Source organism: Myotis brandtii, unplaced genomic scaffold (assembly GCF_000412655.1).
Source record: "Myotis brandtii unplaced genomic scaffold, ASM41265v1 scaffold1624, whole genome shotgun sequence".
NCBI lineage: Eukaryota > Metazoa > Chordata > Mammalia > Chiroptera > Vespertilionidae > Myotis > Myotis brandtii.
Genome location: NW_005355941.1, coordinates 56,212 through 79,873, shown reverse-complemented (window position 1 = coordinate 79,873; position 23,662 = coordinate 56,212). Strand labels below are relative to the sequence as shown.

Genomic DNA, 23,662 nt, shown 5'->3' with positions numbered 1-23,662 from the left:
CTGCCGCGCCTGTGGAGGCCGGTGACCCAGTGGCCGGAGCCCACTCTGGACGCTTGTGGCCCACCTTCCCATGGCTGACTCCGGAGCTGTATCATAGCATGGAGTGGGCTTTCTCAATCCTGGCTGCACAACAGAACCACCTGGGGAGCTTTTAAAGCCCACTGATGCCTGAGCCCCATTCCAAGCCAAAGAATCAGCATTTCTAAGGCTGAGGCTGAGACGTGGTGGTTTTTAAAAAATATATTTTTATTGATTTCAGAGAGAAAGGGAGAGAGAGGGATCGAAACATATTTGAGGAGGGAGGATCATTGATCGGCTGCCTCCTGCACGACCCCTGCAGGAGGAGCCCTGGCTGGTTTGGCTCAGTGGATAGAACATTGGCCTGAGGACTAAAGGGTCCCATGTTCAATTCTGGTCAAGGGCACATACCTGGGTTGCAGGCTCTATCCCCAGCCCTGGTCCAGGCACGTGCAGGAGGCAACCAATGTGTCTCTCTCACATTGATGTTTCTCTCTATCTCTCCCCCTCCCTTCCATTCTCTCAAATAAATAAGTAAGTAAAAGAAAGAAAGAAAAGAAAATCAATGGAAAAATATCCTTGGGTGAGGATTAACAAGAACACACAAGAAAATACAAGATAAGCCTGGACATCTGGTAGTGACGGAAAGTAAGGGAGGGCTCCAAAAAACTAATGAGCAAACAAACAAAACCCACACACAAGGGGGCAAGTCCAAGGGACACAGGAGCCAACGGAGAGACTCCCAGTGGCCAACGCTGGAGTAATTTGAGCAACAAAATAAAGTAGTATTGGATTGTAACCCCCAGCATAAAATAAATATCCACAGTCCATATTTGTATAAGTCAATGACTAAATAAATAAGTAAACGGGGAAGAAGATTCACATGTCTTATGCAGAAGAATTGCAAATAATTTATGTGGCTAATCGAAGAGGTGGAGTGTGACTTTTTCCTGTGTGTGGGCTGTGCACAGTGACTTCCTTCTGAAGAGGACAGTATGGAAGGGGGAGAGGAGCAACCTTACAGTGGAGGAAGTGACAAATAATGGTCTTAGCCGGGTGACCAAGGCCAACATCAACAGTGACGAATCATGTTGCTACTATGTGCCCTTGAGATGATGTGATGAGAATAACCCCAGTCTAACCACCGGACGACTCGCAGCTGAGGGGCATTCTACAAAATGTCCGACCAGTGCTCCTCAAAACCGTCAAGGTCGTCAAAAACAAAGTCTGAGAAGCTGTCACAGCCATGCGACATGATGACAAGGAGACACGGCGAGCACATGGTGCCCTGGAAGGGATCGTGGCGCAGAACAAGGACATTAGGCAAAAGCTAAGGGGATCTGAATAAACTGTGGGCTTTCATTGACACGGGTGTGTCAGTCTTGGTTCATTCATTGTGACCAATGTGCCCTAATAATGTTAGACGTCAACAAGAGAAACCGGGTGAGGGATCTATAAGAGAACCCTCTGTACTCTCTTTGCAACTTTTCTATAAATCTAACACTCCTAAAAATAAAACAAACACACAAAAATACCATTTGGGTGTAGGATGAATAAAGGTGGCTTTCTGATTGCCTTGTTTCTCCATAGACACACACACAAAAATAAAAATTGGGCCAATATGTTCCCACCTTATCAGAGAGAAGCAGGCTGCAGGGAAGGGAGAAGGGGAGTGGTGAAAGAGGTGGACATGGTCAAGGTCACATAGATATTTGGGCAAAAAGGGCCTGGATCTCCACTCTCCTGACCACTGGCTCCAGGCTGGATGAAGCACTGTCTCTCACTGGTGCCAGGAGGAGTGGGTCCAGGTGGTCTTGGAAGACCCTATGAGCGCTCACAGCCTGAGGACCACCCACACAGTATCTGCATCTTTAAAAACACTGAAGGCATTGCACTGGGGGAGGGGGGGTGGGTTGGACAGTTCGGTGGGGGTGACATTATGCAGCAAAGGGTCTTCCCAGCATCCCTGAAGGCCATGCCCTGCAGGCTCTGCTCTTCTAGCTGTGTGAGCTCAGGCCAGTGAGCCCAAGTCTCTGTGCCTTCATTTCCCTCCCTGGGGATGGGGGACACTGATACCAGAGACAACTCTGTGAGGATGAATAAGATCAGGCAAAGAGCAACGTTGGGTAAAGTTGGCCAGTCTTTTATGCAGAACATGAGCTTAGGGCTTTGCTTCTGCTGGAAAATACAGCAGCTCCTGGGCAGAGTGGGTGGAAGGGCAGAGCAGGGAACAGAAGGCGCATCTGCTCCAACTCGGGGACTTTGCTGGAGGCCCCATACGTGGCAGTCATTCCTATTTCCAGGTACCGTTGCCAACCCGATGGATTTTATCTCGTCCAAAGTGAGAAGGAGTCCACTGACCAACGAAGCCCATGAACTAATGAGCGTGGTCTAGCCCCTGGACACAGTGCAGCATCATAGACGACACGGAAGGTGAGGACAGCAAAAGTGCCCAATGGCTGAAAGATACGATTCCGTCTGCGTCACATAAAACGTGTGTGTACTATACAGCACAGGAGCACCCAGATTGCCGGGGTTCAAGTTCCAGCGTGGGCCTCACGCCCTGTGTCACCTGGGGGAAGTCACTCAACTTTGTATCTCAGTTACCTCATCTGTAAAATGGGCAGAATAGTTTTTCCTGCCCCAGAGGGCCGCTGCGAGGATAAACTGTGCTGATTCACGGGAAGAACTTAGACGACTGCCTGGAACAGGAAGTACTTAGTGAACATGAGCTGTCATAGAAGTGGGACTCTCCATAGAAAAGGGCTGGAGAGCAACACATGCACTTCTAGCAAAAGTGACTTCTGGGAGCAGACTGGGGGTTGCCGGGGCCTGGGCAGGGAGGACTGGGGGGTGACTGGCTGCTTAAGGGCTAAGGGGTTCATCTTGGGGTGATGCAATGTTTTGGAACTAGACAGAGGTAGTGGCTACACAACATTGTGAATGTGTTAAATTGTGCATTTGGAAATGGCTACTTTTATGTTAACTGAATTTCACGTCGTTAAAAAAAATACAAGCAAAAAGACTTGTAGGAACTGGGTTAGTTGGAAAAAAAAACTGGTGGCAAAGAACTTTATAAGATACTTCTTATTTTATCACTTTTGTCCAGTTTTATTTTTTTTTTGCAATGAACACGCATATTTGAACAAGTTAACTGTACCTTCTTTTTTTAGAAGGGAAGGGGCACGTAAGAGAAACTGCGTGGGGTGGGTGGGGGTGGCATTGGGCGAGCGCTGACTCACCCTTCCTGCCCACCGGTCCCTCTCCCCGTGTGGGGCTTACCCTACTGGGAGGAAAGTGCTATTCACGGCTCCGTTTCAAAGGGGGAAAGTGAGACTCAGCGAATGTGAGCATTTGCTCAACTCACAGAGCCTGATTCCAAAGAAATCTTGTGGCCCCATCACACAGCCCCTATTTCCATGTGTAAATACGGGTGTAAATTGATTTCTCAGGTCTGTCCGCTTCTGGTTCTCTCTAGTCCCCAGACACCTGGCTCAGTTCTCGAAGTGTCAGTCCTGCCTCCGGTGCCCAAATCAGAGGGCCCACCCAGCCACACCTGCCTTGCGCTCCAGCGGGGACACCTGCTCTCCAAACAGAAACCAGCCCTCCCACCAGGCCCCACTCACTCCTGAGCTCTGGAAAAATCGCCCTGGTTGGGAAGCTAATAAACATAAGCAAGGAAAGCTAATGCACAGCTCCCTGTAGCTGTACCTGCCCCACTGACCACGAGACGAAGAGACCCCCGACTCACCCCGGCTGCCTCCCGGTGCAGGATCCTGGCCGCCTCGGCCCGGCCCAGGCCCAGCTGCAGCCACACCGGGCACGTTTTGACGAGTTTCTCCAGGACGCTGATGCCCCGGGGAGCAAGGCAGTTCTTCGGGGTGACTGGCGGACAAGGCCCCATGCCATCTTCCTCCTCCTCTTCCTCTCTTTTATCAACCTCTGGACTAGGACTGAAAACAGAATCAAATGGTCAGCCGATTCTGCAGCCCCACGGAGAGGGGTTTAGAACCAGTGGGGGCTCAATGCAACCTGCTGACTTATTTAGCACCTAGGAAGCCAGTGGCCCCCGAGGGTGTTAAAAAGAATGAACTCTTCACCTTTCGGTGCTTATAACAAAACTAGAGGCCCGATGCACGAAATTCGTGCAAGGGTAGGCCTTCGCAGCCCTGGCTGCCTCGCGGCCCCAAGGCCCCGCCCCCGCCCACTGGTCGTTCAGGAAGATTATTCCGCCGGTCAGTTGATTTGCATATTAGGCTTTTATTATATCGGATGGGTTAAACATAGATAGAAACAACCAGCTGTACAACATTGGACATAGATAGAAACAACCAGCTGTAGGACAACATTGGAGTGAACCTCACAGAAACACAATGTGAGGGAAGTAGCTAATCCCAGCCCAGGGTGGGTTCAGAGGCCTGGGGGAGGGATGAGCCAGAGGGTGCATTCGAGCAGAACTCTGAACAGGATTTTAAGAACCTTTTTAGTGAACATGTAGCTTACACACAGTGAAATGCACCAGTCTCTAGCATACAGTTAGACAAATTCTTACAGTGTCTATGCCTGTCGACTACAACCTAGATCAAGGCAGAAAACTGTGCTGTCTGATACCGTAGCTACATGTGGGAACTGAGCTCTGAAAAGTGGGTGGTCAAGCTCGGCCCGCGTGGCTCAGTGGTTGCGCGTCAACCTATGAACCAGGAGGTTGTGGTTAGATTCCCGGCCAGGGGACATGCCTGGGCTGCAAGCTTAATCCCCAGTGTGGGGCGTGCTGGAGGCAGCCAATCAACGATTCTTTCTCATCATTGATGTTTCTATCTCTCTCTCCCTCTCCCTTCCTCTTTGAAATCAATACAAAAATATATTTTTAAAAAAGGGTGGTTTGGGGCCCGGGAATTTAGGGCACTGGGTGAAAAGGTGAAGGGATTGAGGAGTATAGATTGGTAGTTTCAAAATAGTCACAGGGACATGAAGTACAGCATAGGGAACATAGTCAATGATACTGTAATAACTATGTATGGTGCCAGGTGGGTGCTGGAAATACTGGGGGGAACACTTTGTAAAGTACATGATTGTCTAACCACGATGCTGTACACCTGAAACTCATACAAACTAATATTGAGTGTACACAGTTATTAAAAAAAGAAAAGTGGGTGGTCTGAGCTGAGACCTGCACACAGGGTTTTGAACACTATTGATATGAAAAAAAGATTGTAAATAGCTCATTAATAATAACTTACATTGATTACACTCTGAAATGATAATCGTTTAGATATACTGGCTTAAATAAAACATTAGTAAAATTAATTCCACTGATTTCTTTTTACATGTGGCTACTAGAAGATCTAAGACTACCTACGAGGCTTGTGCTCTACCTGTTGGATGCGCTGATACAGACATTTCCAGAAGTGTCTCCTGTGGCCCCTCCCAGTCAGCATCCCTGCCCCCACCAGGAGGACGGGACAGGCCAGGGCGGGGGGCGGAGGAGCGTCTCGGGCTTAAGAAACAGCAAAACCAAAGCAGAGGTCCAGTTTACGAGATCTCGGACCGAGCCCCCCCCCCCCCCCCACACACACACACTGTGATTCTAGAAAAGGAGGGATGGCATCTGAGTGCCTCCAACCCGGAGTCAGGTGGGCTGCGTGGGCTGTTTGCATCCCACCCGAGGGAGGAACTAAGTCTGCAGGGGTGAGGCCTGAATCAGGCCGAAGGGGGTAGTTAGTTATGAAGCCAGGAGGCTGTGGCTCTTTGCCCTGTGTGTCCCTGTGACGCTGCCCAGGGTCACCCCTGATCAGGGTTGGCATTTGCTGTCAGGAGAGGCCCCGGGGGAGGGATGAGCCAGGATGGAGCCACTTCCTGGGGCGTGGGGAGGGGCCAGAGGGCAGCAGGACCCAGAACTCCTGATGAGGGAACAGCATTTCCTAAAGAGGAGGGTGGGGTCCTGGTGGTGGTTGGGGCCGGGGGGTGAGGGACCCTGGGAAGTGGATTAAACCGTCCAGCAGGGCTGTGCTGTGTTAAGCAGGTGGGTTTTGCAGAGACCTGAGCAGGGAGATGTGAGGTGATGCGGGACATGTCAACGTCACTGTGCTACAATTCCTCCCCTGACGCCCCACCCCCAAAGCCTCCGAGAGGCCCTCCCTCTCCTGGATCTGTGTGTGTGTGCGTGTGGCTATTTATGGATTTCCCTCTGGGTCCACACAGAAGACGGTGCCAGGTTACCAGGACAGCAGGAGTGTCCCAGGCAGTAGCGGGCACCATGCGGCTGGGGGCGTGGGGGCAGCAGGGCAGCCCCACGGTGTCCACAGGCTGTGACATTGGGGCCTGGTGGGTCTCATTCGGCGTGGCCCAGCTGCTGTTGATGTAACCTCTTCCCAAGCCCTAAAGTGTGGTTGCAGCATCTCTGGGAGAGAAGTTGAAACAGAGGAGCCAGAATTACCCAGAAAACAAGCACTTCGGGCCCATTAGTTTCCTCTAACCCTCCCTCCCTCGCCCCCTTGAAAACCAAAAATATCTTCTGGCACCAAAAGGCTTGATGATCATCCTCAAATCTCCTCCCTTGGCCCAGGGCCTCCCTGGGGAGCAATGAGGACTCTAATGGCAGCTGGGCGAGAGCTATAGGCTCCTTTCTGCTCTGCCACAAACTGGGCAAGTCCGGTTCCTCTCAGGGTCTCAATCTCCTCATCTGTGCAATGGGCAGGGTGGCCTGGAAGATTCCTCCACTGGCTGAGTGGCCCTGGGTGACCCCTGGGAGAAATGAGGGGTTTGCCTTGCATTCATTCATACTATGAATATTTTCTGAGGGCCTGCTAGTGCCAGATGTTGGTCTAGGCTCTGGGTTAGATCAGAGAACAAAATGATTAAAAAAACACATACATACCAAAACCTAGTTATAGAGCCAGGAAGATGTGGCTCTTTGCCCTGTGAGTTCCCGTGCTGTTGCCCAGGGGCACCAGTGATCAGGGTTGGCATTTGCTGTGGGGAGAGGCCCGGGGGAGGGATGAGCCAGGATAGAGCCACTTCCTGGGGGGGAGGGCTGGCGATAGACAAGGACAATGAGGGACCTAGCCTATGTCAGATGATGACCAGAGCTAGCGAGGGGAAGAGATTCCAGACACAGGGCTTATGTTATCTGGTCTAGAAAAAACTGCAAGGAAGCCAGGGAGGTAGCAGGAGCTAGGGAGGGGTCGAGGTCAGCGTGGGGAAGGGCAGGGGTCCTTGTAAGGATTCTGGGAGAGTTAGCTCTAAACCCATGGACATGGAGCCCTAACTGGGTTGGCTCAGTGGATAGAGCGTTGGCCCTCAGACTGAAGGATCCCGGGTTTGATTCCAGCCAAGGGCAGGCTTGAACCCCGGCCCTGGTCAGGGTGTGTGCAGGAGGCAACCAATTGATGTGTCTCTCTCACATTGATGTTTCTCTCTCTCTGTCTCTCCTCCTCCCTTCCACTCTCTCTAAAAAACAATGGAAAAATATCCTCAGGTGAGGATTAACCAAATAAATAAATAAATAAACCCATGTATGTGGACACCTTCCCTGGGCTGCCTTCTAGCAACTGGCCCACACCAACCCCCAGGCTTCTTTGGCAAGAAATGGGCCCATTAAGTCCTAGTGGGGACTGGGTGACTTCTGGGCCCCTGGAGAGTCTTCAGGGAGCCACAGAGATGAACCTGCACCCCTGCCTCCAGCTCCCTGGCAGGGGGACACGCCCTGCTTTCAAGGTGACCAAGAAGAAACTCTGCCCCAGGCTCTAGCATCCCGGGACTGTGCCATCCCTCTCTTGCGATCACGTCCTCCCCTGCTCTGAAGCCGTCATGGTGCCCACTGCCTAAGGAATCAGTCTCCTAATACTGCAGGTATTCCTTTCTGAACAGCACCTCCCTGTAGACTCCCCTACAAAGGCTGTTCTTCATCACCCAGCAAAAGTGGCACTTCCCCACCTGGGGCTACCACAGGTTCTCTATTACCCCCTCCAACATTCTCTCCAATGGGCAGGCAAAGGTTTATTGCATTGGACCCAGAAAGCAAGAACCATACAAGAAAAGACGGATAAATCAGACGCATCACAATTTAAACTTGTGCCCATCAAAACACCTCATTCAGAAAATGAATACTCAAACAACAGGCGGGGAGAAAATATTTGCAAAGCATGCATGCAACAGAGAACAAGCAAATCTTATATAATAAAAGGTCAATATGCAAATTGTCCCCTCGACTGGGAGTTCGACCAGGAGTTTGACCAGGGGGGGCCGGCCGGCCAACCTCCCACATCCCCTCCCCCCAGACGGCCCAGCCCGATTGGCCAAATTGGGGCGGGCAGGCCAGACCCCACCCGTGCACAAATTCGTGCACCGGGCCTCTAGTTAATTGATAAAATGAGCAAAAGATTGGAAGAGCCCTCAAAGAAGAAGACATACAAATGGCCAAAAAGCAGGTGAAAGAGCGCTCACCTCATTAGTCATAAGGGAAATGCAAATTGAAACCACAATGAGATACCACGTCCCAACCACCAGCATGGCTAACATTACAAAGCCTGCCACCATCACTTGGTGGAGGGTGGATGTAATGAGGACTCTCGTACATTGCTGGGCAGAATGCACACTGGCACAACCACTTTGGGAAAAGGCAGGTTTTTATAAACCTTAACATACGCTTGCCCTCTGGCCCAGCCATTCCATGCCTGTGTGTATACCCAAGAAAAAAGGAAAGCGGATGTCCACTAAAAGACCCAAAGACGCCCTAGCTGGTTTGGCTCAGTGGATAGAGCATTGGCCTGCAGACCAAAGGGTCCTGGTTCAATTCTGGTCAAGGGCACGCACCTTGGTTGCAGGCTCCTCCCCGGCCCGGGCCTTGCTCATGCAGGAGGCAACCAATCGATGTATTTCTCTCACATCGATGTTTCTTACTGTCTTTCCCTCTCTCGTCCACTCTCTCTAAAAATCAATGGGAAAATATCCTCGGGTGAAGTTTAACAAAAAACAAACAAAAGACCTGAAGCCAAGCGCTCTCAGCAGCTTTACTCCTAATAGCCCCAGACTGGTCCAGGGGTCCATCGATGGGAGAATGCACAAACAGATGCTGGGGCATGGAGGAGTGGAACAGCAATAAATACGGAACTACAGATACTAGTACACACACCACATGGATGACCCTCAAAAGCTTTATGCTGAGTGAAAGGAGCCAGAAGCAAAAAAATTCATACTGTATATGAAGTTCAAGTGGTACACTCAGTATGTGTATTTACACTTTATCACGCGTAAATTTTACACCAAAACAATAAAAGAGAACCATTGATAAATACTGGACTCTAGTTAATGATATGCATTGTAAAATATTCAGGGAGCGCCCAAAACTTTCTTTGAAATGCAAAAAAAAAGAACAAGAAAAAGGTAGATGGATAGAGATATGTAATAAAACAAATATACAAAAACATTAAGGGTAAGAGGGTAGTATATGAGTGTTTACTGCAAAATTCTTTCAACTCTTCTTCTATTTAAATTTTTTTTATAGTAAACTATTGGGGATAAAGTTTGCCCCATCCTTGAAGGCCCGTTCAGAAGAGGCCTGCCTGCTGTTGATAGAAGCCCTAGGTTTGAATCCAGGCTGTGCAATCTCTGTCCAGTTACTTTACCTCTCTGGGCTTCAGCTTTAGCATTAAAAAAAAAAAAAGACTAATAATAATAGTCCTGCTAGTAGAGTGTTCGTGCAGATTTGCTAAGATGCCTCTCAAAGTACTTTGCACAGCACACACAATCATAGTCAATGTCAACTATTATTTTTCTAGTTCTAATCCTTCTTTTCCTCTTCTTGCTACAATTCTCCCACTTGGTAGCCTTGATTTTAGGACCTAGCGCGTTGGATAGAGTGACTGAGTACGCATCTGCGTGTTGCACTCAGCTCATACCCACGATATCATCTGGCCCCAGAGATAACCCACAAGTTCAAGTGCCTGGGAACCACATGGCTTGACATGAAAAAAGACGTCAGTTTGTTTTGGCACAGAAACAGCCTGGGAGGGTCCCTTTGACACAGCGAGCCCAGCTGGTGCTGGCTGTCCCAGAAACCTTGTGGTGACGCGTGCCATGAGGCCATCCCTAGTTCTAATCCTTCTTTTCCTCTTCTTGCTACAATTCTCCCACTTGGTAGCCTTGATTTTAGGACCTAGCGCGTTGGATAGAGTGACTGAGTACGCATCTGCGTGTTGCACTCAGCTCATACCCACGATATCATCTGGCCCCAGAGATAACCCACAAGTTCAAGTGCCTGGGAACCACATGGCTTGACATGAAAAAAGACGTTTGTTTTGGCACAGAAACAGCCTGGGAGGGTCCCTTTGACACAGCGAGCCCAGCTGGTGCTGGCTGTCCCAGAAACCTTGCGGTGACGCGTGCCATAGAGGCCATCCGTGGGGGCTCTGACTAAACCACCGGAGAGGCCAACGGTTCTTAAGATGCGGCTCTCCAGGAATTGTCCACGCCTCTCCCGGGGGCTGGTGCAGCCGTAACAGAGGCCTGTGCAGGGCCCCTAAGAGGTGACTTGGCAGCTATGGGACCTGAGGGTGGAGAAGATCTCTAAGTGTCAAAGGCTACAGCAAGTGGAGAAGTTAGAGAAGGAACAGCTGAGGTGGGGAAGGTTTGGGTCTCCCTTGGGTCACAGGAGCAGGGAAGCCCTGAGGAGGCAGAGTGACAGGGGCACCTGCTCTGACCTGGCCAGAGGGGTAACGGGGCCGGGCAGCTGCACCTGCTGGCTTGGGCCTTGGGTGACTTGAGCTGGCTGGGTGCGCACCTGTGACTGCACGGTGCCCATGGCCATGATGATGGCTGTCAGGCTCTGGCAGGATGGCACAGCTGGGGATCCCCGGAGCTGGCACCGGTCCGGCTCTATTTCAGTGCCGTGATTACTGTTCTACAACAGCCTGGCCACGTCAGCAATAACTACCAGGGACCATCTCGGAGCCCACACGACCCTGGACATGTCATCTGCCGGCAAAACCAGTGACCCCAACACCCACGCCTCCCTTCTCAGCAGCCACACCCCACTCAGGGCCCTGCAGAGGCTGCCTCAGTATTAATGGCAAAACAATGAGCCTAAGAAACTTGAGAGCAATTCCACCAGAAAGAGAAATCGTTCCAGGACTAGTTTTCCTTCTGCTCCTGGGAACAGAGGACTTCGCTCGAACCTGCAGTGCTGACAGCCTCTGACACCCAGGCTGCACTGCCCAGCTGCCGAGTGGTCAGACACTCGGGGACCCCTGGCCCGGGGCTGCAGGGACCAGGGCGGACTCAGCATCCGGTTCATGGGGGAGATTTTCTCACCAGCTCCCGGAAGGAAGGAGTAAACTGGCATGGTGTGTCCCTAGATCCCTGTGTCCCCGTCACAGGCTTATGCAACGTGAGTGTGAAGAAGAGAAAGATCTGCTCCGGGTGGAGAGGCATCCAAGGGGGCCGCTGAGCACAGAGGCGGAGCCACGAGTGTGGCAGCCCCGGGTGGGGCCCCCTGGACCCTGCCCTGCGTGTCTGAAAGGAAGGCAGGAGGTCTCCCAGCTATGAGGATGCGGCTCGGCTCGGGGCCACCTCTGCCCCAGGGAAGCCGCTCAGGAAGTTCCTAGGATGCCTCCCTGGGAAGAGAACTGAGGCCCCTTGTGCAGACTTGGCAGAACCCCGGGGAGTGTGGGATGGAAGGGGAGGACTGGGAAAAGGCCACCTCCGTCCCGTCCACCACCCCGACCTCAGCTGGCCGGCCTCCAGCCACCATGAGACCAAGGGAGAGGCCTGGTCCCCAGGCTCTCAGGGCTCCCAGGCCAGCAGGGGCAGGCGTGGCCGCAGTGGTCCGTGCTCAGGTGTGGCCCGATCCCTCTGAGCAAGGTGTGTGAGTACCAGACAAAGGCCCTCTCTCCAGTTGGAAGTGGCACCTCTTTCTCGAGCTGGGACAGGACCGTCCAGAGGCCCGGGAGGAGTGTTTCCCGACTCTGACCCTGGAGCCTGAGGCCACGCCATGCTTCGGCCCTCCCTCCCGGGTGAGCGGGACAGTCACTCACTGCCCCCCCCCCACACCTTATCCTTCCCCTTCCCCTCCATGCTCACTGCTGCTCACCAATCCCCCTGCACGGAGGGGAAGGGACCGAGAAGATGGGGCAGGAGCGGGAGTGGGGGATGTCACAGGAAGAGGCCTTGACCTCTCAGCTGACGTCCTCTCCCTGCAAATGCAGCCAGAGACTCGGTGCTTATTTCACACAATCTGCCAGCCCGAAGGTAAAGAACGAGCTCTCGCCCCAACCCCGGCCACATCCCAGCCATTGTGGCCTTCGGCGGGGGCTTAACCTTCCCGGGCCTCAGTTTCTCACCTGCACAATGGAGCTGGTAGTGCCTGCCACATGGAAGGTGCATCCGGCAGCATCCAGCACACAAGAGCCCCTCAAACAGGTGGCTATTCTAGCTGGGGTAACCATGTGTATGGTCATGCCTTTTCTCCCAGGAACACCTGTTGCTATGGCAACGGCATGAAAACTGGCCCGAGAGAAGTGAGAATCCATCAGTCAGCCCCCTAAAAGCCACCGGAGCACCAAGGGGGTAAAGCACCCCCAAGATGAAAATGGTTGCACCTACTCCTCTGAAGACAATCTGTCAAAATCTACGAGATGGGGACCCCGGAGCCCAGGCCGCAGCAGTCCCCCTCCCAGGACGCACTCGAGAGCATAAGGTAACAGTGAGGATGGTCACTGAGCAGCGGTCACACTGAGAGGGCGGAACAGCCAATGTCCATCCACAGAGAATGGGGAACAGGCTGGGACTCATCCACCCTGGACTGGCACCCGGCGGCTAGGGGGTAGAAACCACCGCCTCCCCATGAAATCCCGAAATCCTGTCTGTAGCACACGCTGATTTCCTGATTTTGACCCTTGTGCCGAGGTTAGCAGGAGAATGTCCTTGAGTTTGGGAAATCCCCACGGAAACAAATAGGAGTCAAGGGACACAAAGCCTGCTTCTTCCCCTCACAAGGTTCAGGAAAATGTGAACGAGAGAGAGAGAGAAAAAGAACAAGCAGGTGTGAGAAAATGTTAATATAATTGGTGGATCTGGGTAAGAGTGTCCACACGGGGATTTATGGGTCTATTCCTGTACTCTTCTTGGAGTCCGGAGTCACGCCAAATGAAAATTTTTTTTAAATCAAACAAACCCCAACACCTAATGTTAAGTGCCAGGAGCAAATCACAGAAGGAACAAAACCATGCAGATGAGGTATGAAAACACACACAACAGTTCTGTGTCTTGATTGTGGGTGCGTATGCACACCAAAGTCAGGATGGTGGCTGCTCTGGGAGCGGGGGTGGGGAGAAACCGCGATGGGGAGGGGTGTGAAGGAGGCCTCAGCCAGTTCTATAATGATTTACCGGTTTTGAAAAGATCGGAGGCAATATGGAAAAAGATAGGATTTAACAAAGCTGACGTATGGGCACTCAGGGTGTTGTTAGGCTTTCCCCTAGCTTTCGCTGTGCTGGAAATATTTAATTAAACAGCAAATGAAACGCCCACGTGCACACACCTGCCCCCAGGTCCCAGAGCCTGTCACAGCCGAGCAGATACGGCGTGGGGTTCTCAGGCACCAAGCTCATCCATTTCTTGGCGAAGACTCCGGCTATTTTTCCTTGGTGTTCTCAACTCAGTCCGGAGCCTGGGGGGCCAGTGTTGGAAGTAATCAGGATGAGGCCACCCAAAGAATCAGGCCCCGGGGACTTTTTGAGAAATCCTAGGAGAGCTGCCACAGAGGTCAGCAGAGCAGAGCCAGGGAAAGTCATGGGTCCTTTTCCTGCCCTGTGGCAGCCACGGGACTTGGGCCAGGAGGAGCAGCCGGTGCCAGAGGGAACGAGGCCCTGGCGTTCCCGATCACAGGTGAAGATGCTGGTGGGGATGCGCAACAGCGCGGCAGGCATCGGGGGCTGGAGAACTCCCGACAGGCCCTGGTGTGATGACAGAGGCTGGCCGCTCCACCCCTCCGTGCCCCAGGTGTCCCCCTCTGTCAGCAGGGAGCTTGTACCCCTACCTAAAAGGCCCTGTGAGGATCAAATGGAAGAGTGTAAGGAAAGGATCCAGCCACAACTGACACGTAGCCAGTGCTAACTACTAGATGAGATGGAGGCTCGGGAACAGTTCGTGGAGGAAGTCAAGTCTCCAGGCCGCAGGGAAGGAATTCCGGTTGGTGAGGGAGGAGGACCTGAGAACGTTTGGAGGGCAAGCACACCCAAAGACCAGTGGGGACATTTGGTTTGGATCAGTGGGGAGCCAGTAAAGCACTTGTCTAGGACCCAGCATACTAAGTCCTGATGTGTAGTGTTTGCCAATTTCCATGGTGTCAATACTCCCACCATGACCGATATGAAGCTGTCAATGGTTTAACAAGCAGCTTGCAACATTCCCGAATAGATACAGTAGGTCTCTGGGAGCCCACCAGCTGCAGCACCAATGGGGTTAAGGCTGCCCTCGGCCTCGAATGTTCCCCCCACCCTGGAATCCTCTCTACCATCCCCATTCGCAGTTGTTGGACTCGAGGGGATCACATGGTGGAAATGGAGGGAGGCAGGAGTTTGTGAGCTGAGGAGTGACACGGCAAATGCTGCACTCACAGAATGGGTGTGACACAAAGGACGTGGCTCCGAGCTCCGTCTCGGGAGACCTTGGTCTGGTCTGTCCTTCACTAAGTGGCCTTGGGCAACTCACTCCCCCTCTCTAGGTTCAGTGAGCGGCCTCTTCAGAAAGATGAGACGGTTGGACAGGATCTGAGGCGGCAGGTCGGTTGACTATCCATGGGAACCCAGGTGATTGGCAGCAGCTGCCTAGATGGTTATGCTGGAGGCGGGTCAGAGAGAGAATGTCAGGGTCTCTCGGTGACGTCTTCCCCGGCTCCGAGTGGTGCCTTTACTGAGCGTGGCCCAGATCAGGGACGACGGCGCTTCCAGCACCATGAATTCCATGACTCTGTGACTCACCGACCCCTGGCTAGACGCCACCTAAGGGCTTCTCTGCTAAGCCAGGCTGGCTCTGCCCCAGCAACAGCCGGGAGAAGGCGGGCGGCCAGGCCAGCTCCTCTGTGGCTTCCTCTCTGCCAGATGCTTCTGCCTGGACGTGTGGAAGCTGAGCCGCAGCTGCCGCCTGCTTCACCTCTGGCCCAGCCTTGGGTGGACTCAGGACCGAAACCACAGCTCCTGGCTGATCGTGGCGGCCATGTGGGGATGGGAGAGACGCAGCTGGGCTCAGAATCAGCCTCTCTCACACACATAGTGGCAAACACGTGGCAAACACGTGGTAAACACCCCCAGCCCAGGTCCACGGGCTAAATACTGACACGGGGCCTTGGCGGATCCCAGGCCAGTGCTCGGAACATCCTGTGTGACCAAGATCCCTGGGTTTCTCTTGCCCAGAAACCAAAGGCCTTCTATGATGAGGGGGGCACAGGGGCAGCTTCAGGCCCCAGACCCTCAGCATGTCAGCCTTAAGGAGCCTGGGGCTCAGCTAGTGGGCCTCTGCCCGCAGCTTCTGGGGGGAAGCCAGCCCCGGCAGGTCTTCCGGACCCAGGAAGTGCTGAGAGCCGGTCAGGCTGTCTTGCTTGCACGTCACAGACCACATCAAGGGGTCTAGCAGCTGAAGGCCTTCAAAGTTTCCGTACCTGTGTGTGCTGCAGGCCCTGCTGCTCGGCGTGTGTCAGGCCCGGCCCGGCGCCCAGCCTGCCTTCCAGGAGGACTGCTGGGTGCAAGGCTGTCCCCTGGGGGTTGTGCCTGCCCAGATGAGGCCCGGTGGAGCTTGCGGGGGCACCAGCTTCAGTGCTGCGGGCCCTCCTGGTGGCTGCTCCCACTATGCCAGGCCTGTCCCCCCGAAACCCCTTCCTCAGCCGCTCCAGTCACTGCCTCACGGCTTCCCTCGCCTGCCTTCTGGCCCTGGCTGCTCTGTGCTCTTGGGAGCCCTAGACACCCTACCTCCTGGGACCCTGGTTGCTCCACCCTCCCTCTGTGACCTCCTCTGGCCCCTTGATCCAGCCTAACCAGACTCAGCCTGCCTGATTTCCTGATTTTGACGGCGGGGTGTTTAACCTTCCCAAGAATGAAAAGCACCCCCAAGAATGAAAATGGGTGCACCTAAGGGCTTCTCCCCACCCGACACCAGCCTGGGCTAGAACCCTGTCCCCAGTGCTGTGTGCGATGAGGCACTGAGTGCTGGCCAGGGCTGTGTTGACAGTAGTTTAAACATGAGTTCGGGAACCAGGCAGCCCAGGTTAGAATCCCAGCTTGGTTGCCTTGGCAAGTGATTAAACCTCTCTTTGCCTCAATTTCCTTACATTTAATATCAGTATAAAATATAATACTTGTAAGTAGTATAAGTATTATATTTTATACTTATATTAAGTATAATGTAAGTATTACTACCTTATAGGATTGCTGTAAAGAGTTCAGGATAGCGCCTGGCATAGAGCAAACACCCCATCATGTCATCATCCATCCATTCATCCACTAAGTATTTATTGAGCAAATACTATGGACCAAACACCACTCTAGACTCATCATCATAATAATGATGACAATAATAGTTACACATAGTGAAAGAGCAGCGGACATTTCTCTCCTTCTCTGCTCCCCCAAAACAATCCTTAGAAAGTTCACTACACATAGACATGGTTCCTGGAGGAGACAGGATTTGGGGGGCTAGTTTCCTGACTGGCACTGAAGCTGGAGGCAGCAGGGACACAAGAACCCAGGTCAGCAAGGGCACTGGGCAGGCCCCGTGTGTCTAGGTGACACATGGACGGTGAGATGGGCTGAGGCCACCTCTGCAAGGAGACAGGGAGGGTGACCACGTGGTGCCGCTGAGGAGTGAGGGACTGAGAGGCTGACGGGCAGAGGTGGAGGGAGGCACTTCACCCCACACCCTTTGTACCTTTTGAATTTGAGCCACATGACTCCACCACTTATTCAAAAAAAAGAATTAAGCCCAGCTGCTGTGGCTCAGTGATTGAGCATCGACCTATGAACCAGGAGGTCACTGTTTGATTCCTGGTCAGGATACATACCCGTGTTGCAGACTCAATCCCCAGTGTGGGGTGTGCAGGAGGCAGCCGATTCTCTATCATTGATGTTTCTATCTCTCTCTCCCTGTCCCCTCTTCTCTGGGATCAATAAAAGTATGTTAAAAAACAAAGAATTAAAACAATTTGGCCTTTTGCCTCGTTGCTTCAGAGAGAGCAAGAGGGGTGGGTCACCAGCAACTCTACTGCAGCCATCGGAGAAAATCCAGCCGGGTTCTCGTTCGTACGGGAAGGTCACAGGCTCATTAAGCTGGACTGAGTGGACGTCCAGGAATGGGTCATTCAGGACAGCTACCTGCCTGCAGCGTGTGATCTCTTTGTATATAAAATTTTAAAACTGCAAATAATAATAATAGAAATAACAACCACCAATTTGGGACTTTGAACAAGAACGGTTCTCGTTAAGGGGACTGCAGGTGTGGAACTGCGCTTTCTTGTTTGGGCTAAGATTGCACATGGGAGGTCATCTCCCTTCTGGAATCTATCTCAAAGGCATATTTAAAAATGCAGATCGCCCAGCTGGCATGGCTCAGTGGTTGAGTGTCGACCTATGAACCAGGAGGTCACGTTTCAATTCCCGGTCAGGACACATGCCTGGGTTGCAGGCTTGATCCCCAGTGTGGGGTGTGCAAGAAGCAGCCGATCAATGCTCTCTCTTATCATTGATGTTTCTATCTCTCTCCCCCCCCCTCCCTTCCTCTCTGAAACCAATAAAATATATTTTAAAAAAATGCAGATAACGTTTGACGGACAAGGATGTTCACTGCAGTGGGATTTACAGTCGCCCCAAACTGGAAACAAATGGTGAGCAATACCGCTTGTCACACGGCCGGCTCCTCCCCTAACTCTGCCTCCCAGTGATCGTCGCTTGTACTGCTGTGCCCAGGCTCAGTACAGAACGTGTGTTCAGTAGAATTTTGTTAATGATCGAGTGGGTCAGGAAATATCAGTGCTATATAAAATTGGAAACATTCAACCATTTCTGGCCTACAAAGGAAGCATGTTCAGATATTTAATCTAATGCAAACCCAGGATCACAGATCGGTCCAGGTAGAGTTGCACATGTCCAAATGATGCAGAGACAAAGATACTCACTGGATTCATTGGAGCCTTGTCTGAAATGGGGAAATGACTGGAAATAATCTAAATGCATGCCATAAAGGGACCAGGTAAATGAATGGAGACTATGCAAGTGTTTTTTTTTTTTTTTTTAAAGAAAAGAATGAGGAAGGTCTTTGTGTACTGATATGCAAAGGTCTCTAGGGTTTGTGGTTAAATGACAAGAACACAGAACAGCAGGTAGCCTGTGCTCCCCTGTTGGGGAAAAAAAGAGAAATTACAGGTATTTGCCTAAAGAAACCCCAAAAGAAGGCACAAGAAATTAATAACTAGCGGGCCAGGTGTGAGAAGGAGGCCACAGGGCACGAAGGTGGGAAGACCTTTTCACTGAATGCATTTTTTAAAATTATACTTTTATTGTGCATCTGTGAATGTATCACCTACTTAAAAAATAAATTAGTAATGTTTCCAGAGATTTCTGAGGGAGGGCCAGGCATTGCTCTAACTGCTTTTACATAAACTTCAAGTTAATCCTTTAAAACAACCGTATCATTCTGGTTATCATTCCCATGTTACAGAGGGGGAAGCTGAGACACAGAGAAGCTAAGCAGCTCATGAAGGCTGTGAAATTAGAAAGTGACAGAGCTGGGATTTGAACCCTGGCAGTCTGTGAGTGTATAGTCCCATGACCTTAACTCCTCCGCCAAATCCCTCCAGGTGCCTGCTTGTGATGTAAGGTTAAACTTTACAAACATACAACAGGAGAATAAAGAGATGGGAGGGTAGATATTGCCCACAGAGTGGAAGATGTAATACTGTCGAGACGTGAACTCTACACAAACTGATCTACAGGATCTGTGCCATCCCAGCTCAGACCCAAAGGTGTTTGTGAAAAGGCACAGAGAGATGCAAAGGACCAAGATATCAAAGACGCGTGTGATGAAGGGGGTAGGGTTTGCTCTGCTGGATACCAAGCCCTATTCTACAGCTACACTGATGAAGACAGAGAAGTAGGTCAGCAGACCAGACTAGTCCAGAAACATCCCCGCACATACACAGTCACTTGATTTATGTGTGGCCACAGCAGAGCACTGAAGAACGGACAGTCTTTGCAACAAAATGTGCTGAGACAACTGGGTATCCACATGGGGAAAAAAGAAACTTGACTCCTCTTCACAGCATCTGCAAAAACCAGTTCCAGGAAGACTGTCCTGAGCTCAGTGTGCAAAACAAAACAGAAGATCTTTTGGAAGAAAATAAGGAATGTCTTCATAATCTGGTGGACAAGAGTCTTCTCAATAGTGCGTGCACACACGCACACACACCCTTAAAAGAAGACTGCTGAATTGGACTGCATTAAAATGAAGACTTTCTGTTCATTAAGACACCACGAAGAGGGATGGAAGTCCAGCCCCAAATGGGAGAAGATACCTGTAACCCACACAACCAACCAGGGGCTCAGAACCAGCGTATACACAGAGCTTCTACACACCGAGAAGGAAAAGATGGAACGAATAAGAAAATGGGGCAAGGGGCTTGAACCGGCACTTCACACAGAGGACGTCCAAATGGCCAACAAGCGTACGTGAAGGTTCTCGAAGGCAGGAGGACGCAGGGACCCTGGAATGAGAATTATGAAGACAGGCTCCGCCGAGGACTGGGGGGCACGTCGAGGCACCAGGCGCCCTGCTCTGCTGGGGGGAGGCGCTCATCCTGAGATTAGGAGATTCTTTCCTCCTTCTTCACACATTTCTGTACATTCCAAAATTTTACACGGAGTGTGTACTATTGTGAAGACCAGAAAGCAATGGGGGAACATTTCAGGGGAAACAATAAACATGGAAGAATGGATGCCTGGGGCACAGTCTTCCCGAAGATCAGCTCGATCTGGGTCTCTCCCTCACACACAACAAAGCAGAAAGTGCTGGAACTGGACAAGCTCACAGTAGGCCCCTCTGGGCTATCCCTCGGCCACGTGGACTAGCCAAGGGGACAGGCCTCTATCCTAGGGAGCAACCTGGTCCAACACTCCCCTTACCTGTGGCCCATCAACCTTCTCTGAACCTCAGTGTCCTCATCTGGGAAAAAATGGGAAGCAGCATCCCGCTACCCACAGGGCCAAGTAGCTGAGCAGATCAGATGGCATTGGGTGTGAGGAGAGATGGGAACCTAGACCCAGCGGATTCCAACAACTAGTTTTCAGCTGGTAGGGCCTTCCCAGTTCACCATCTAGCTCAGTGGTTCTCAACCTTCCTAATGTCACGACCCTTTAATACAGTTCCTCATGCTGTGGTGACCCCCAACCATAAAATTATTTTCGTTGCTACTTCATAACTGTAATTTTGCTACTGTTATGAATCGTACTGTAAATATCTGATATGCAGGATGTATTTTCACTGTTACAAATTGAACATAATTAAAGCTTAGTGATTAATCACAAAAACAATATGTAATTATATATGTGTTTTCTGATGGTCGTAGGCGACCCCTGTGAAAGGGTCGTTCGACCCCCAAAGGGGTCGCGACCCACAGGTTGAGAACCGCTGATCTAGCTGCTCCGTCGCAAGTGCTGTGCGTGAAGGTGAAAATGTTTCCCGTCTGCACCATCCAGTGTGGTCACCACTCGCTGCCTGTGGCTGTGAACACCTGACAGAAGGCTAGTGTGACTGTGACTTCATTTTAATCAATTTAATTTATCAAACAGCTGCACAGGGCTACTAGCTAAGGCACTGGAATGAGAGTGGCCGTATCTCCACTACATCTTTTCAGTGTGTGAACTCATGTGCTACGTGCGGGACTTGTTTTTAACTAGGACGAGAGAACAAGACGACGAAGGAAACTGTATGCATGCTGCGTGTTATCTGCATTAGCCTTTCCCCTTTTCAGAGAGTTCTTCAGGAAAGGAGATTCGCTTGGCCATCTGTCCCGGGGCTTAAGGGCCCCTTCTCTCAGGAGCGGCCCCATGAGGCTGGGGGCAGGTCAAGGACCTTCTCGGGTCTGGCTTCTGCACAGGACTCCACCCCAGCCCTCCCCAGGCTTGTCCCTGCAGGGCTGCGGGAGTCCTTGCCCAGGGATGGACCAGGCTCAGAAAACAGGAGGCTCAGATGGCTCCGGGGAGGCACGTCCTTGGCCCCTTCTGGCCTCCCTCCTTCCAGGAGCACCCATTTCCTGCGGCGACCCGCAAGACACGTCCCACTGTGACCCCGGCCTCAGGCCCTGCCTGCTGCTGACTCAGTGGTTCCCCATCCCCTGGGGAAACGGGAAGGAGATCACAGGCCTCTCCTCCCCACCTGACACTGGGCTGAGAGGGGAGACGTGTCCCACGGGGGACATGACTCACCCCTCCTGCTGGATCTCCGCTCGGATTTCTCTTTTCCTCACCCTGGGGGTCTGGGGCCTGACCGAATCCCCCTCTGCTCCTGATTTCAGTGTCTGTGAAATGAGGCTGAGGACAGTATTGAGCCCAGAGGGTTGCTGCAAGGGCAGCGTGGCCCACAGAGCTCACGACGGCTCCATGAATGGTCACTGCAGACAGCATTCCTCCTGGATGGCTGGGAGAGGGCAGAAAAGGCGTGGCCCTGGGAAGGGAGCTGGAGTCTGTTCTAGCCTCTGCCACAGGCTTGCTGGGTGTCCTCGGGGAAGTGTCCCTCCCTCTCTGAGCCTCGATCCCTCAGTAAGGAAATGAGCAGAAGGATACTCACACCCCCCTGCTTCAGAGCTTGCTGGAAGGGTGACACATGACCAGTGTGTGGGGGATGTGTTCTGACCAAGTGAACCCCCATTTCTAAGCTGGAGGGGGGTCTGGCACCGAGCCAGCCCAGGGGCTGAAGGCAGTGATGCCTGACAGCGGCCTCCCATGGGCAGGCTGTGGACTCACTCGGCCCCCGCCTGCGCCTTGCAGGAAACGACTGCAGCGTCACATTCCTTCCACCCCTGGTGACACTGAGTCACCCTGCAACCCACCTAGCAGTGTGGTGACCACATTTCCTCTGTGGGGGGAGGAGCCGTCATGTGCACATGCAGTCCTGATGCCGCTAAAACAAAATGGGCCCGAAATCCCACCCTCAGGGCGCATCTCTTGTAGGTTTTTGTTCCCTGTTACCATGGGCACCCCCTGCCCTGGGGGCACCGCTTGGGCCCCAGCTCGAGGGAAGCCACTGGTAGGAGGTTCCCAAGAGCAGGAGGCTGGAGGAGGCGAGGACACTGGCTGGTAAACGTTGGGGTCCTTAGGGCGCTGGGGGGGGAGAGAACAAGGAGCTGTGAGGAGCAGTGCCCACGCCTGACAGGCACCGTCCCCACACCCAGTGGCTGCAGGGGCAGCTGGGGCTCGGAGAGACTGGTGGGTGGTGCTGGACTTCCTCATCTGGTCCATCCGGCCAACTCAGGGGGGGGCTGGGAGGTCACCCCCTCGGGGACACTCGGAGGCTGGGGGAGGTCCCAGCAGGCACACCAGGATAGAGGGGCGCAGCAGGGCCCTGCAACCTTGGGGTGCAACACAGGGCTGCAGGGAGTTCTGGGGCTCAGGACAGAGGTCCCCGACTCGGACAAACCTGGATTCAGGTCCTGGCTCTGCCACTGATAGCGGGGAGCCTCGATCAAGTTGCTTATGGTGCCTCAGTTTCCTCGCCTGTACATCGGGCCCTGTAACCCCAGCCTCACAGGCTGTGACCATTAACAGATAAAGCTCTTAGTCAAGGGGCCTGAAGTCAGCCCGCGAGACATACTTGCTGTCATTGTAAGTGTCCAGTCTCTGAATGCCAACAATCCCCACTGTACATTGGCCTCGATCGATTCTTCTATTAGATTCTTCTATCAGAATCACCGGATATGAAATCACACTTTTTCCTGGGAACTGTCCTTTCCTTGAATTTCACTGGAGGGGAGCAGGGACCGGGCTGAGAGAGTGGAGGGACAGTGCATATCGCAAGGACGTGTGCATTTTAAAGAAAGACCCTACATAAGACGGGCACTTCTTCACCCAGAGGGTTGAACTGCTGATCGGGGGCGCGCAGACAGCGCCGGGCAGAGATCTGGGGTCGTTTACCTCCATGATGGAGATGTAGCCACTCTCATTCTTTGGGGGCAGTTGTGTTCCATGAAGTCCCCATGAGCGCTGAATTAGCAAATTCCGAACCATCGTGCCAGGGAAGGCACAGGGGTAGGTTCCTGCCAACCTCTGATCACATTTTTGTCAACGGATCAACACACCACCTGGTTTTGTGTGTATTTCTGTTCAAAGACACCTTATTTAGCATGTGTCATCGATTCATTAATACTGAACTCACAACCGACAGCACAGGTAACTCGGGCCTGACCGCAGCTTATCCAACACACGTGTCCTCCGGGCGGCCCCGTGCAGCCTTCTCGCTTTTACCAACACTGGACAGCACTTCAGTACCAGACATGGTAGACCTTTTCAACAGCAAAACCATCCGCAAAAGGCCTACAAGTGTGAAACACGCGGCTCTAGCTAGACCCCGACAGGGACACTTGTTTGAAGTGTGAGCACTAGGCCAGGGA

At 52.4% G+C, this 23,662-nt stretch overlaps 1 protein-coding gene across 1 annotated transcript in view; it reads right to left on the bottom strand.

Annotated features, from left to right (window-relative positions):
* The window catches only part of RIN3 (Ras and Rab interactor 3), a 96,971-nt gene extending 73,692 nt beyond the window's left edge, over positions 1-23,279 (bottom strand). The window contains exons 1-4 of the mRNA XM_014536449.1: positions 23,187-23,279; positions 22,245-22,376; positions 21,483-21,616; positions 3,770-3,971 (exon numbers count right to left, since the gene is read on the bottom strand). Of these exons, the coding sequence (XP_014391935.1) occupies positions 3,770-3,971; positions 21,483-21,616; positions 22,245-22,376; positions 23,187-23,279 (561 nt within the window). The remainder of the gene's footprint in view (positions 1-3,769; positions 3,972-21,482; positions 21,617-22,244; positions 22,377-23,186) is intronic.
* Between the last annotated feature and the right edge of the window lie 383 nt (positions 23,280-23,662).